Below are 14,811 nucleotides of genomic sequence, written 5' to 3' on the forward strand. Positions count from 1 at the left end.
ACTTGTTTTCATTCAGTTCTTAATATCCTTTATCATCTTAATCTCTGTAGGATATTTAAGAATTCATTCCCTCCCTCTTATTATCAATATTTATTTTTGCCTTCCCTCTTTTTATTGATTCGTTTCACCTGTGCCCTTAGTTATACTGTTTATTTTCTATTTTTTTCCCGCTTATCTTTATCTTTTCCTTCTTTCTACTTTTTAGTCAATCTAAAAAGGCCTCTTTTTTTTTTTTTTTACCATTTTGAGATGAATGTTTAGATCCTTAATTTCATGGTCTTTTTCCCTCAACATGTTCATTTAAGGCAATAAAATATTCCCATGATTATGCATGTAGATACATCCCATAAGCTTTGAAATGTCATAATTTATTGTCATTTAATTAAATTTATTGTCATTTAATTGTCAATTAATTAAAATGTCATAATATTGTCATTTAATTGTCATTTTATTTTCTACTTCCACTGTGGTTTCTTTGACCAAGGTTTATGCTAAGGTGTATTGTTTAATTTTTACACACAGAATTTTTTAATTTCCATTTTTGTTATTTATGCAGAGCTTACTTCTACTGTAGTCATTGACAGTAACCTGAGTGAGAGTTTCAATCATTTGAAATTTATTTAAATTTCCTTCATGATTCAGAATATGGTCAACTTTTATAAATTTTCTGTGTGTATTTTAAAAAACTTTATATTCAACTTCGTGGTTGTATCTATCTATAAAGTTGAATATGTTAAGATCTCCTTTTCCCTTACTGATCTTTTTGTCATGGGTTCGATCAGTCACTTGGAAAGACATATTAAAATCTCCAACTATGATTGTGGATTTGTGACTTTCTTTTAATTCTATTTAAGTTCAGCTTTGTGTGCTGAGAGACTGTATTATTGGGTCATGCAAATTGAGGTTATTATTTCTTCCCGAATAATTAACAGTTTATTGTAAGGAAATGATACCCTCCAGCTCCCGTAAGACTTCTCTCCTTAAAGTCTATACTTTGACATTTGTTCAGGTTTTTTTTTTTCATTTTATTGAAGTATAATTGACAAAATTTGTACAACTTGATGTTTTGATATATGAGAAACGATCACCACAGTCTAGCTAACTAACATATCTACCACCTCACATAGTTACCATTTTCTTTGTTTTTCTTTTTTGTGGTGAGAACACTTAAAATCTATCCACTTAGCAAAGATTCAAGTATATAATACAGTACTGTTAACTGTAGGCACATTGCTATTCTCTAGATCTGTGGAACTTACTCATCTTGCATAACTGACACCTTGTATCCTTTGGCCAACATCTCCTCATTTCCCTCTCTCCCCAGCCTCTGACAACCACCATTCTACTCTGCTTTTGTGAGGCTGACTATTTTAGATTCTGCGTGTAAGTGAGATCATGCAGTATTTGTCTTTCTGTATCTTGCCTATTACACTTAACATAATGTCCTCCAGATTCATCCATGTTGTTACAATGGCAGGATTTCCTACTTTTTTAACACTAAATAATATCCCACTGTACATATATTCCACATTTTCTCTTTCCATTCATCTGCTGACATTTAGTTTGTTTCCATATCTTGGCTATTGAGAACAATGCTGCAATGATTATGGGAGGGCAGATATCTCCCTGGGATATTTGTTTCCTTTCGCTATATCCATAGAAGTGGTATTTGTGGATTAAGATGTAGTCTGTTTTTAACATTTTTGAGGACTGTCTATACTGTATTTCATAGTGGCTGTACCGGTTTACATTCCCACCACCAGGGCACGAGGGTTCCCTTTTCTCCGCATCTTGCCAATACTTGCTATCTTTTGTCTTTTTGACAGTAGCCATTCTCACAGATGTAAGGTGATATGTCTCTGTGGTTTTGATTTGCATTTCCCTGATGATTAGTGAGGCTAAACCCCTTTTTAGGTAATTATTGGCTACTTGTATATCTTCTTTTAAGAAATGTTTGTACATTTTGCCCATTATTTTGGTAGAAAATGGATTATTAGGAATTTATTTTTTTTAATTTTTCAACTGAGATGTAATTGACATATCATTAGTTCATTTCAGGTGTACAGCACAATGATTCCAGGTCTGTGTATGCAAAATGATCGCAATAAATCCAGTTAATATCCATCACCACACATAGTTAAAAAAATTGTTTTTCTCAGGATGAGAACTTGCAATATCCACTCTTCTACCTATTTTCAGGTTTTTTTCCCCCTTTGCCCATCAAATATCAAATCAGGTTTGATATTTGTATATGTTTACCACCTTTTCATTGGTTAATGTTTCCATAGTGTGTTTTTTCCATCCTTTTACCTTTAGCCTTTCTGTATATTTCTATTTTAAGTGTACAGTTATATCAAGCACCTCTGATGCCCTATCTTATACTTTCATAGCCCACCTTTTACCTGGTCTTTGCTCCTATGGTCAGCCTCACGCCACTGTAACGTGTGGCCACTCCCTGAGGACGTTTGACTTCCTGCTTGGGACTCATACATCCACAGTGTGAAAGTATGGGGAAGGTAATATGCCTGGGGGCAGCTCTTGACCAGTAGGAGACAGCGGCTAGTGGACAGAGGCTCCTCACATGTGTCTCTCAGAAGACCCAGCAGCATGGAAGACCCAGACCCCGGTCACAGTGACTAACTGGGTACTACACCTTCTCCTTGGCTTGCCCCCTCTTCTAAAGTCTCCCCAGTCCCCACCACCAGCTTTCCTGTTTATGACTGCTGTCATGCTATAAGACCATATGGCCTGAAAAGTCTAAAATATTCATTATCAGGCCATTTATAGAAAAAATTTGCTAACTCCTGTTCTAGGGATCACAACATGCATCATTAACTTAATGTCTCATAGAATTCAGTATTTCTGACACTTCCTGAACAAGCTCTTAAAACAGTTGAACTCCATGTACCTGCCTCATGACTAATCTCTATTTTTAAAGACCACAAAATACTTGTAGTGTTCTTTTATATGGTCAATACTCATTTAGTTTTACCCACATATTTACCATTTTATTGCTATTCATAAATAGCAGGTTTCTATCTTGGTTTCTATTCTTCTTCCACCTAAAGAATATTTTTATATGTTTCCATTAGTGTAGAGTTTCTGAGGACAGATACTCTCAGTTTGTGTTTGAGAATATCTGTATTTACTCTTAATTTTTGAAAGATTTTATTACTGCATACAGAAAAGTAGGTTGGCAGTTATTTTGTATTGGCCACTTTAAAGATAGCGTTTTAAAAATAAAATAAAATTTGCATTTCTTTGAAAAAAAAGATACCTTTTCATTGTTTCTTGGCTCTCATTGTCACTTTTGTGAAAATGCAGCTGTTTATTGTTGCTGTTCTGAAGGTAATCTTTCATTTCTTTTCTTCTGGCATTTTTAAAGATTTTTTTGTTTTGCTTTGCTTTGGTCTTTTTGCCTGTCTAAACTTGTAACAGTTTTACTATGATATGCTTAGATCTGAGGTTTTCTGTTTATTCTTTTTGGCTTTTATATTGCTTTTTGAATCTGAAATTTGGAATCATTTGTGAGTTTAGAAAATTCTTAGCTGTTATATTGTTTAATACTGCTTCATTTTCTTTTTTCTTCTAGAACTTTCTAAGCATTCTCTCTCATTTGTCTCTTTTGCTGCTTGATGTACTTTTCCTACCCCTGTCTCCCCCTTGTTTCATTCTGGATATTTTATTCTGCTCTTTTAGTTCACTAGTTCTCTTTGAGGTATGCCTAATTGGCTGTTAAATACATTTAATCACCTAATATAATGGGAATTTGGGGGTGATTCTAAACGGATTTAGTCCTGGGAGGCTGGTTCACACACACTCTGATGGTGTAGCCCTGTAGAGTCCAACCAAGAGGGGGCAGCAGTAGTAGTTTCTAGAGCTCCTTCTCCTGGGTGGGACCATATTCTAGTTTTTTGTTACCCAGCCTTGTAGTCTGTTTAAAGTTCTGCCCAGAAATTATTTCCATGTTAAATGACAGTGAAGTCTAATTATCTATCCTTTTTTTCCCTTTTATGATCTAATCTAGCTTCTGTGAAAATGGTGTGTGTTCAGTAAATGCTTAATGGATGAAAGAAATAATTTATTTTACATTTTCACTGTGGGCAGAATAGGGAAGCAAATTTAAGCCCAATATTAGAAAGAACTTCCTAGTTATTAGAGTCTTCCAATAACAAAAGGGACTGTCTTGTAAGTAGTAAGTACCCATCCCAAGAAATGCTCATAAGAACATTCAAGTTCAAATGTTCAACTTTAAAAATCACTTGTCAAGAGACTGTGGAGATAATTACAGGTTTGATATTAATTTGGGTCAGATAACTTCTCAAGTTTTTTCCAGTCTTCAGTTTCTGTGATTTCAGTTTTTGTTCCAATTTTTTCTTCCCTCTCTCTCTCTCTCTGTCTTTAATACTTTGCTTCCTGATTTCTGACAGTGTCATTTGAATTATGAAATGTAGGCCTTCTGACACACCTTTATAAAGAATAGGCCAGCCAAAAGTCCTAACAGGAACAGGGAGTATTAAAACAAGCTCACTTGGCAGTCTGACACAGTGAGTATGTCTTTGCTTATCAAAGGCAGTTACAGGTTCATTTCAACGGAGTAATCATTCAGGTAAGGGACTTTAAGTCAATGGACAGAGGAAGATTGACATGTCTATGTAATGACAGGAAAAAAAAAGATTTAGTTGATTGATTAAGAGAAATAACATCAGTAGTTGAGAAGCTTACTTCCTTGAAGACAAAAGTGATATCTCAAATTTTCTTCTCATTTATATATATATTCACTCATTCATTGAATCAGCAAAGGTATTTTGAGAACCTAGGGTAAGAAAAGGTATGTCAAGGGTCCACTTTGCTCTGTGATACTTCTCAACACATCACAAGTGAATTTTATGAAAATTTTCTAGGGGCTTCACATCTTTTGGAATGCAGTGTATCCGCTTCTATCTTGGGGAAAAAAAACATAAATGATTCAAATATTTTTTCCTTTGAAATGAAGTACAGGTGGAGAAGATGAGACCCTAATGACTGGGCATGTGTGGGGGTTACTAGGACTCAGATGAGCACACGAATGGCTGTGGGCGCTCTGCTAAGCCGTCAGCCTGTTAGCCCCAGCTGCCACAGTTCTCACTAGTTCTACATTTTAATTGTTTTTTTTTTTCTATTTCTAATTATATCTTGTGTCATTTATACCAAAGAAAGATAGCAAGTTAATTGCAAGTAAATCCAGATTCACTTCAAAGTTATCTCTCTCAAACCTGAAGTTGCATTTCATGGATCAAAACTCTTAGATACTCCACATAAGTTTTCTGTAAACTTAAAGCTGCTTTAAAAAAAAAAAAAGATTTTATTTTTCTTTTTGACAGACAGAGATCACAATTAGGCAGAAAGGCAGGCGGGCGGTGGGGGGGGGGGGAGAGTGGGGGGGTGCGGAAAGCAGGCTGCCTGCTAAGCAGATAGCCTGATGTGGGGCTCGATCCCAGGACCCCAAGATCATGACCTGAGCCAAAGGCAGAGGCTTAAACCACTGAGCCACCTAGGTGCCCCCATAAAGCTGCTTTTTTAAAAAGCCTTTTAATTTAAAAAATGCAATCTTATTCAAAGTCTGAAAAGTCTTGTGCAAATTTCAGTCTTATATAAATTTCTCCAACCAAGATTTCAAAAGCCAACAGTAAAAAACAAAATATAGTCATGATGACATACATGTCTATCCATTATTTCATTGTGTTATGTAAGGAGAAGCACTTACGTTGTAGCCTGAAGCAAAACACAAAATGTATTAAAGTAAACCATTTCATCTGTTTAAATGCCCAATGGAAGAATTTCAAAAGTCAAAAAGTTTTTATCTGCATTTAATACCTAGTAATTCAGGGTTTTCCCTCCATATTCTGATATACACTGTAACTAAATCAAGAGTAATATAACATTTTATTTGTCAGAAATTGTTTTCTTCCTAATATTATGTATTTATTTAGGGAGAGAGTGAGCGGGGGCTGGGGGCGGGGGGAAGTAGGGCAGGGGAGAGAAAGAGAAAAAAATCTCAAGCAGTCCCCACACCCAGCACAGAGCCTGACATGGGGCTTGATCTCACAACCTTGATTTCATGACCTGAACTGAAGTCAAATTGGATGCTTAAACGATTGAGCCACCCAGGCGCCCCCCATAACATAATTTGTTTTAAACAAATTTTGAAGGATGTAATCTGTTATATTGTGGAAGGCTAAATATTGCCAAGGATTTTATTAAACATAAATTTTACAAAATAATATTTGATAAAATAAAGGTTTTAACTTCAGATAATACCCTTATTATATATCACACAAAAATTACAAAGTGATTTTCCAAAGTATTAAAGTATTAAGCTTTTCAGCTTTTTGGAAAAAAGAGCTATTTTTTTGAAAATAGCTCTTCAAAAGCTGTTTGGAAACTTTGTTTTTGGTTTTAATTAGGAAATACTAGACTACAAAAATGGAGAGCTTTTCCTCTTTTTTTTTTCATTATTAATATGTAATGTATTATTTGTTTCAGAGGTACAGGTCTGTGATTCATCAGTCTTACACAATTCACAGCACTTGCCATAGCACATACCCTCCCCAGTGTCCATCACCCAGCCACCCTGTCCCTTCCACCCCCATCCCCTCTAGCAACCCTCAGTTTGTTTCCTGAGATTGAGTCTCTCATGGTTTGTCCCTCTCTGTTTCCATCTTGTTTCATTTTTCCTTCCCTTCCCCTATGATCCTCTGTCTTGTTTCTCAAATTCCTCATATCAGTAAGATCATATAGCTGTCTTTCTCTGACTGACTTATTTCACTCAGCATCATACCCTCTCGTTCCATCCACGTCATTGCAAATGACAAGATTTCATTCTTTTTGATGGCTGCATAATATTCCTATGTGTGTGTGTATATGTGTGTGTGTGTGTACGTGCGTGTTTGCGTGTGTATAAAACACATCTTCTTCATCCATTCATCTGTTGATGGACATTTAGGGAGAGCTTTTCCTCTTATTTTTAGAAAACTGAGGCTCAGGAAAAAAAATGAACCATTTGTTCAAAGACCAAAAATAAATAGATGGCAGATTCTAGATTCAAATTCAAGATGATCTGATTCTAAAATTCATGCTCTTACTCACTAATGCTAATGTATGGCTCAGTGGCAGTGGGAACTGGGGTGGAGAGGAGTCTGAGTGGCATTTCAAAGACAAAATCCATAGACAATGCTGATAGCTCAGAAAGATGAAAGATTTGATGAGTGAATGTTCTCTTCTAGCTGAGAGATTTAGGAAAATAGTGTTGCTACCATAAAATACCATAAAAGTAGAAAAATTAATAAATAAGCAAGACAGGAATTTCATTTAGGGAAAAAGGTGTTGAGACTGATTATGGGTAACATGAAGACTTACAGGTAGAGTCATCATATTAAGCATTAAAAATACAAGACTTAGATTTTGTTGAAAGTCAGTGCTGAAAATGTAGATTTAGGATCCATCAACTAAGGGCAGTTGTTGAAACCAGAAGAGGTAAAAAAGAATGAGAAGAACATGAGAATCTGGAGACAAGACCTAAAAACAGTAACATGATCTAAGCCTCAAGGAAGGCCCCCACTTGTGGGCTAAAGGAGGAAAAAAGGGTGAGCCAAGAAAATAAATAAACAAATAAATAACGAAAAGTTAAAGAAGGACCAGGACAACTTAGAATCATGAAAACCAAGAAATAATAAACATGGCTCAAATTTATTGAGCACTTACTGTGGATCAAATTTGTGCTGTGAGTTTCACATACATGATCTTATTTAATCTTTATAGTAACTCAAGGAGGCAGGTCTGTATATCTTTATTAACAGATGAAGACATAGAGGCTTTGCAAAATTAAGCCAATATGCCTGTCACTCAGCTGGCAAGTCCTAGGGCAAAAACTGGAATGTGTGTTCCCAGCCTCTAGGGTCCATTTTCCAACCAGTGGTCTCTAGAGTATGGGAAAGTGTGGGAAGAAAATGTTAAAATTGCAATTATTGTATCTCTTCTTTTTAAAATTGCATTTTGTGTATGTTTTATAGCAAGCATCCTATATTAGTATGGTGTTATGTGCATGTTTTCGAAATTAATTAATAAATATGTATTTGGAGCACCTGGGTGGCTCAGTGGGTTAAGCTTCTGCCTTTGGCTCAGGTCATGATCTCAGGGTCCTGGGATCGAGCCCCTCATCAGGCTCTCTGCTCAGCCCAGCCTGCTTCCTCCTCTCTCCCTCTGCCTGCCTCTCTGCCTACTTGTGATCTCTGTCTGTCAAATAAATAAAATCCTTTTTAAAAAATATGTATTTATTGGGGTATATGCTCAAATAATTTACTAATGTAAGGATGCAAAAAATATTGGAATCATTTCTTAATTACTATTTTTTGAATCATTTCTTTAAACTGCCATACAAAACTGCCTTTTTTTAATCATTTTTTTAAATTTATTTTCAGCATAACAGTATTCATTGTTTTTGTACCACACCCAGTGCTCCATGCAATCCATGCCCTCTCTAATACCCACCACCTGGCTCCCCCAACCTCCCACCCCTCCAACCTCTTCAAACCCTTCAGATTGTTTTTCAGAGTCCATAGTCTCTCATTGTTCACCTCCCCTTCCAATTTCCCCCAACTCCCTTCTCCTAACTCCCCATGTCTTCCATGCTGTTTGTTATGCTCCACAAATAAGTGAAACCATTTGATAATTGACTCTCTCTGCTTGACTTATTTCACTCAGCATAATCTCTTCCAGACCCGTCCATGTTGCTACAAAAGTTGGGTATTCATCCTTTCTGATGGAGGCATAATACTCCATAGTGTATATGGACCACATCTTCCTTATCCATTCGTCCATTGAAGGGCATCTTGGTTCTTTCCACAGTTTGGCAACTGTGGCCATTGCTGCTATAAACATTGGGGTACAGATGGCCCTTCTTTTCACTCCATCTGTATCTTTGGGGTAAATACCCAGTAGTGCAATTGCAGGGTCATAGGGAAGTTCTATTTTTAATTTCTTGAGGAATCTGCACACTGTTCTCCAAAGAGGCTGCACCAACTTCCATTCCCACCAACAGTGTAACAGGGTTCCCCTTTCTCCACATCCCCTCCAACACATGTTGTTTCCTGTCTTGCTAATTTTGGCCATTCTAACTGGTGTAAGGTGATATCTCAATGTGGTTTTAATTTGAATATCCCTGATGGCTAGTGATGATGAACATTTTTTCATGTGTCTGATAGCCATTTGTATGTCTTCATTGGAGAAGTGTCTGTTCATATCTTGTGCCCATTTTTTGATATGATTATCTGTTTTGTGTGTGTTCTTCATTAAGAAGCCACATTCACTTTCTATGGCCGTGCAGTCTTTTAAATGCAATACTAGTTCTAATTGAGTTAAATGAGAACTGTTTATTTCATAGGTTCTTTTCAAATTATCCCTTGGTATTTTCAAAAATTTGTGAAAGCTTTTGGATTAATTTGTTCCTTGTAATCGTAAAAGGAACACAGGCCTTAGACAAGACTGATACCAGCTTTGAATTTTCTGACCATATGACCTCAAACAAACACTTCATTTCTTAGAGCCAGGTGTGTTCATGCGTAAACTGGAGATAATATGTACCTTACAGGGTATTGCAAAGTTTAGCAATATCATACAAAAATAACTTAGCACTGGGCGTGGCACACAGTGGATACTTTAGATTCATTTTTATTTAGTTAGTTATTTAGTTATTCATTTATTGGGGCAGGGCAAGGAAGGGCAGAGGGAGGGAGAAAGAGAATCTGGAGCAGACTCTGCACTGAGCCCAGAACCCCATTCAGGGCTCACTCTCAGGACTCTGAGATTATGACCTGAGCTGAAATCAAGAATCAAGTGCTTAACCAACTGAGCCAGCCAGGTGCCCCTACAAGTGATACATTTAAAAGAACAGCAAAAAGTAATAATAGAAGCAGTACTAATTTACTGTAGAGAATATCTATAGTTCAATCATCTTGTCCCCTCTAAAATCTGGTCACATATACCTCTGACAGATTTTTGCCTATATTGTCCTCATTTAACCTGAGTACTTGTTTGAACATAAGCAAGAAGTATTTTCCAGAAATACAGAGGCCAATGCAGGTTGGGAATGCCATTTATATGAGCTACAGGCATACATTAGAGATATTGTGGGTTCAGGTCCAGACCATTGCTATAAAGCAGATATCACAATAAAGCAAGTCAGGTGAAAATTTTGGTTTCCTGGCACATGTGAAAGTTATGTCTACACTATATACTGTAGTCTATTAAGTGTGCAATGACATTATGCCCCAAAAATCTTAATTTTAAAATATTTTATTGCAGGGCTTCTGGGTGTCTTAGTCAGTTAAGCGACTGCCCTTGGCTCAGGTCACGATCCTGGGTCCTGGGATTGAGTCCCACATTGGTCTCCTCTGATGGATTTGGGCAAAATCAGTTGAAAACTTTTTGGGAAGGATTCGCCATTCTAGATGCTATTAAGAACATTTGTGATTTGTGGAAAGAGGTCAAAATATCAACATTAGCAGGAGTTTGGAAGTAGATTCCAACCCTCATGGATGACTTTGAGGGGTTCAAATCTTCCATGGAGGAAGTAGCTGCAGATGTGGTGGAAATAGCAAGAGAACTAGAATTAGAAGTTGAGCCTGAATATATGACTGCATTTCTGCACCTCATGATCAGACTTTAAGGAGTTGATTCCTATGGATGAGCAAAACAAGTGGTTTCTTGAGATGGAATCCACTCCCGGTGGAGATGTTGTTTGATAGCACATTACCCACAGTAGAACCTCTTTCCGAATTGGAGTCGATCTTCTCAAACCCTGCCACTGCTTTACCAACTAAGTTGATGTAACAGTCTAGAGAATTTTTTTTTTAATTTTTTGAAAGAGAGAGAGAGCACAAGCAGGCAGAAAGGCAGGCAGAGGGAGAGGGGGAAGCAGGCTCCCCACCAAGCAAAGAGCCCGATGCGGGGCCTGATTCCAGGACCCCAAGATCACAACCCGAGCTGAAGACAGAGGCCCAACCCACTGAGCCACCCAGGCACCCTTCTAACAGTCTAAATCCTCTGGTGTCATTTCTACAGTCTTCACAGCACCAACTGACTTTGCCCAGATCCATCAGAAGAATCACCACCTATGGCAGCTATCACCTTGCAAAATATATTTCTTAACTAATAAGACGTGAAAGTTGAAATTCCTATGTGGCCCATGGGCTGCAGGATCAATGTTGTGTTAGTAGGCAATGAAAACAACATTACTATCACTGTACATTTCCATCAGCGCTCTTGGGTAATCAGGTGCATTGTTGATAAGCAATAATACTTTGAAAGGCATCTTTTTTCTGAGCAATAGGTCCCAACAGTAAGCTTAAACTACTCAGTAAACCATGTTTTGAAATGATGTGCTATCAACCAGGCTTTGTTGTTCCATTTTCAGAGCATAAGCAGAGCAGATTTAGCATAATTCTTCAGGGCCCTGGAATTTTCAGTATGGTCAATGAGACGGGCTTCTTAAAGTCACCAGGTGTGTTAGCTCCAAACAACGAAGTCAGCCTGTCCTTTCACGCTTTGAAGCCAGGCATTGTCTTCTCTGTACCTGAGAAAGACCTAGATGGCATTCTCTTCCAGGATAAGACTATTTCATCTGTACTGAAAATCTGTTGTTTCGTGTAAGCTCCCTGCATTAATTGTCTTAGCTAAATAATTTGCTGGATAACTTGCTGCAGCTTCTCCCTCGGCACTTGGGGCTTCACCTTGCACATCTAAGTTACAGAGAAGGCTTCTTTCTTTAAACCCCGTGAACCCACCTCTGCTAGCTTCAGACTTTCCTTCCGCTGCTTCCTCATCTCTCAGCCTTCATAGAATTGAAGAGAGTTCATTAGGGCCTTGCTCTGGATTGGGTTTATGGCTTTGGCTTAAGAGAGTGTTGTAGCTGGTTTGATCTTCTGTCCATAACTTTCTCCATACAAACAATAAGCCTGTTTCACTTTCACTTTCTAATCCTTTATGGATTCACTGGAGTAGCACTTTCCATTTCCTTCGAGAACTTCAAAGTATGCCTTTATAAGAGCAGTGGCTCCTCTTATTCTTGTATAGAGCAGTAGCCCTACAAATATATTGGCAAAGACATAGAGGGCCAAAGATGTGGCACCCTCAACAGAATTAAACGAGAAGAATGCCACTGCCCTCACTTGCATTGGTTGGTGTGTTAAATGCTTGTCTACTTGTTTGATGCTCTTCGCAGATCTGTACTCCCGACTTGGTGGTGTTCTTGGCTTGTGCTAATCAGAGGCTCAAAGAAAGATTACTGAAGCGCGCAGAGCAACAGGGGCGGCCTGATGACAATCTGAAAGCTACCCAAAGGAGACTAATGAACTTCAAGCAGAACGCTGCTCCGTTGGTCAAATACTTCCAGGAAAAGGGGCTCATCATGACAGTAAGTTAGCTACACTTTTACATGTCTGGTGTAAGAACAATCTTTCAGATTTCAAATTTACCTGTTCTCGTTTAGAAACCATTTTTACTTTAAAAAAAAAAGTGGCTTTTGTTGAGTTTTAGATCCAATGGATAAAAAAATCAGTAATTTTTACCTGCTTTGCCTTGATTAAGTCATTATGATGAAAATACTTTCACTTTAATTTTATAAAAAATGATAAATTTTAATCTTGGATAGAATTCTATAGCCCCCAAAGATAAAAAGCATTTTTAAATAATTATTTGGATCATTTTAAGTAGTACTTGCCAAATTTCTCAATTCTTCTGTCTGTGGAAACCAAATAAAATTGATAGCCTTAAAAACACATAGTTGACATAGTGTTCTATTAGATTTGCATTTGTAAGTTAGGTTTTATCACAGTGTACCATATAAGGAAATGAGATCCTAATAGCACAAAAAAATTTCCTAAGTGTCTGACTTGCTTAAACCAGTAATACTGTCTGAAAATGGAAGGCATTAATCATTCTGCTCTATTAACCCAATGCTGATATTAATGTTTTCATAATTAGTTTGTTTTGTGGTTAACGATACTCAATGTACCAATAAAAGATGGGACTGAGTCATTATTTAATACAGTTATGAGAATACAGGAAGTTAGAGGTGAAGAGGCAGCTAAATTATAATCCCATCACTCCAGAAATTCAAGTATTAAAACAGAGGAGACAAAGGTATTGGTCATCTGAAGAAAACTTTTTTATGGTAGAACAGCTAATATCAGAGCAGCTCCAATGATAACTGGATGACAGCAGAGCTCAGCACATCCCTCCCCCAGCCCTTGGGTTTTTCTCACCAGACCAGAGATTCTTGTCTGGTGAGGTTTCAATGCCCAGTAAACAATCTGATGAAAATAATGCATGCCTTTCTTAATAAAATGCACGTAAGATTTTTTTTTTAACAAATTTTAAATAACTCTACTGAAGCTCATCCACAGAGCCCCTTTGACCTAGCAATTACTGGGTAAAAAATCTCTTCATTAGACTAAGATGCCCTTAGATCTGAGACAGTCACGACACTTGAATAATAATCTCTTTGCAGCCTTTTTAGCACTCTAAAGAAATATTTATTCGAATGTGCTCTTTGAGTCAAAGTTGTCATGTCCGAGAATTGTAAATCTGATCTGAAAATTGTTCACAGTGCCAGAGTTCATTTTAGGGTCTAAAAGAAACATTGAAAATAGGAAAGATTCAAGAAAATCAGGGTGAATGTTTCTCTGGTTATTTTTGTTGGGTTTGTTCCCTGTTTCTCTAGCAAATTACCAGTGCTGACTTCCTCATTGTGTCAAGAGAAAAGAAATTTACCCTGCAGAACAAACCCGCAACTGCAAAGTGCAGAGCCAGAGTTTTAATTGATGTTTGCAAGGCTTAAAGGTATTACCAGAGCGTCTCTGATTACTCCCTGCCTGTCACGTTCGTCATCACAAGCAGAGCAGATTTCCCAAATGAATGCAGAGTGGGGATTGTTAATTTACTAATATTTTGCATGGAGGTGAAATGCCATTGCCAGTAATTGAGGGAGTCAATAACAATGTGGATGACAGCCTGTAACCTCACTGCTGAAACCAAATAAGCTTTAGGTTAAACGCCTCTAATTATTGGGAGACTTGCCTTGGAAAGTCACCTTTTGAAAAGTGGTGAATGCAAACACAGGCTAGGCTCAGGGGAATAGGATTAGAAAATTTCCGTCTGTCAAAGGAGCAAGTACTGCATCCTGAATCACACGTCCTCCTTCAGAACACGGATCATAGTTCGGTTTTGGAATTAAAATATATTTGGTAATATTTCTGCCTTAAAGATGAGTTAAATAATAAAAACAATCATCCTTATTCATCACAAACATATTAAGATTTTAATTTAAAAACTGGGCGTTAATAGATCAAACCCAAATATTTCCTTTTCTCTGTAGTTTTTTCTGTTGCTTCTACCTGCCCATCTTCATTGATTCATTTATTCATTTAGTAAATATTTATTGAAAATCACTGGGTGCCAGGTGCTAGGGATGCAAAGCTAAATAAGCAAAAGGTAAGGATCTTTATTTTATTCCGTTACAGATTACAAATTCCTAGAACAGTACCTGCCTTGTACATAGTGTTCTCCCAGTAAATGAACAAAGCTTACAGCTGTGGGGAAAGAGATAGTAAACAATGAGTTATTCAATGTGATAACTGTTGCAAAGGAGAATGTACAAGGATCCTCACATATGTCATGCACCGTGTTAGGAATTGAGGGGAACAGAGTCTTCCCATCCACAAGTAAGATTAATCATTCATGCTGGTTTGAGGTCCTTAAAGACCACAGAGACCA

The 14,811-nt window shown here is 37.3% G+C and overlaps 1 protein-coding gene across 2 annotated transcripts in view; it reads left to right on the forward strand.

The window, feature by feature from the left end:
* Nucleotides 1–14,811, forward strand: part of AK5 (adenylate kinase 5) — a 241,089-nt gene that overhangs the window by 45,467 nt on the left and 180,811 nt on the right. For both annotated transcript variants that reach the window (XM_032870138.1, XM_032870136.1), the window contains exon 6: nt 12,260–12,451. In XM_032870138.1, coding sequence (XP_032726029.1) covers nt 12,260–12,451 — 192 coding nt within the window. The remainder of the gene's footprint in view (nt 1–12,259; nt 12,452–14,811) is intronic.

The sequence above is a fragment of the Lontra canadensis genome, unplaced genomic scaffold (assembly GCF_010015895.1).
Source record: "Lontra canadensis isolate GAN:19392208 unplaced genomic scaffold, GSC_riverotter_1.0 scaffold40, whole genome shotgun sequence".
Classification (NCBI taxonomy): Eukaryota; Metazoa; Chordata; class Mammalia; order Carnivora; family Mustelidae; genus Lontra; species Lontra canadensis.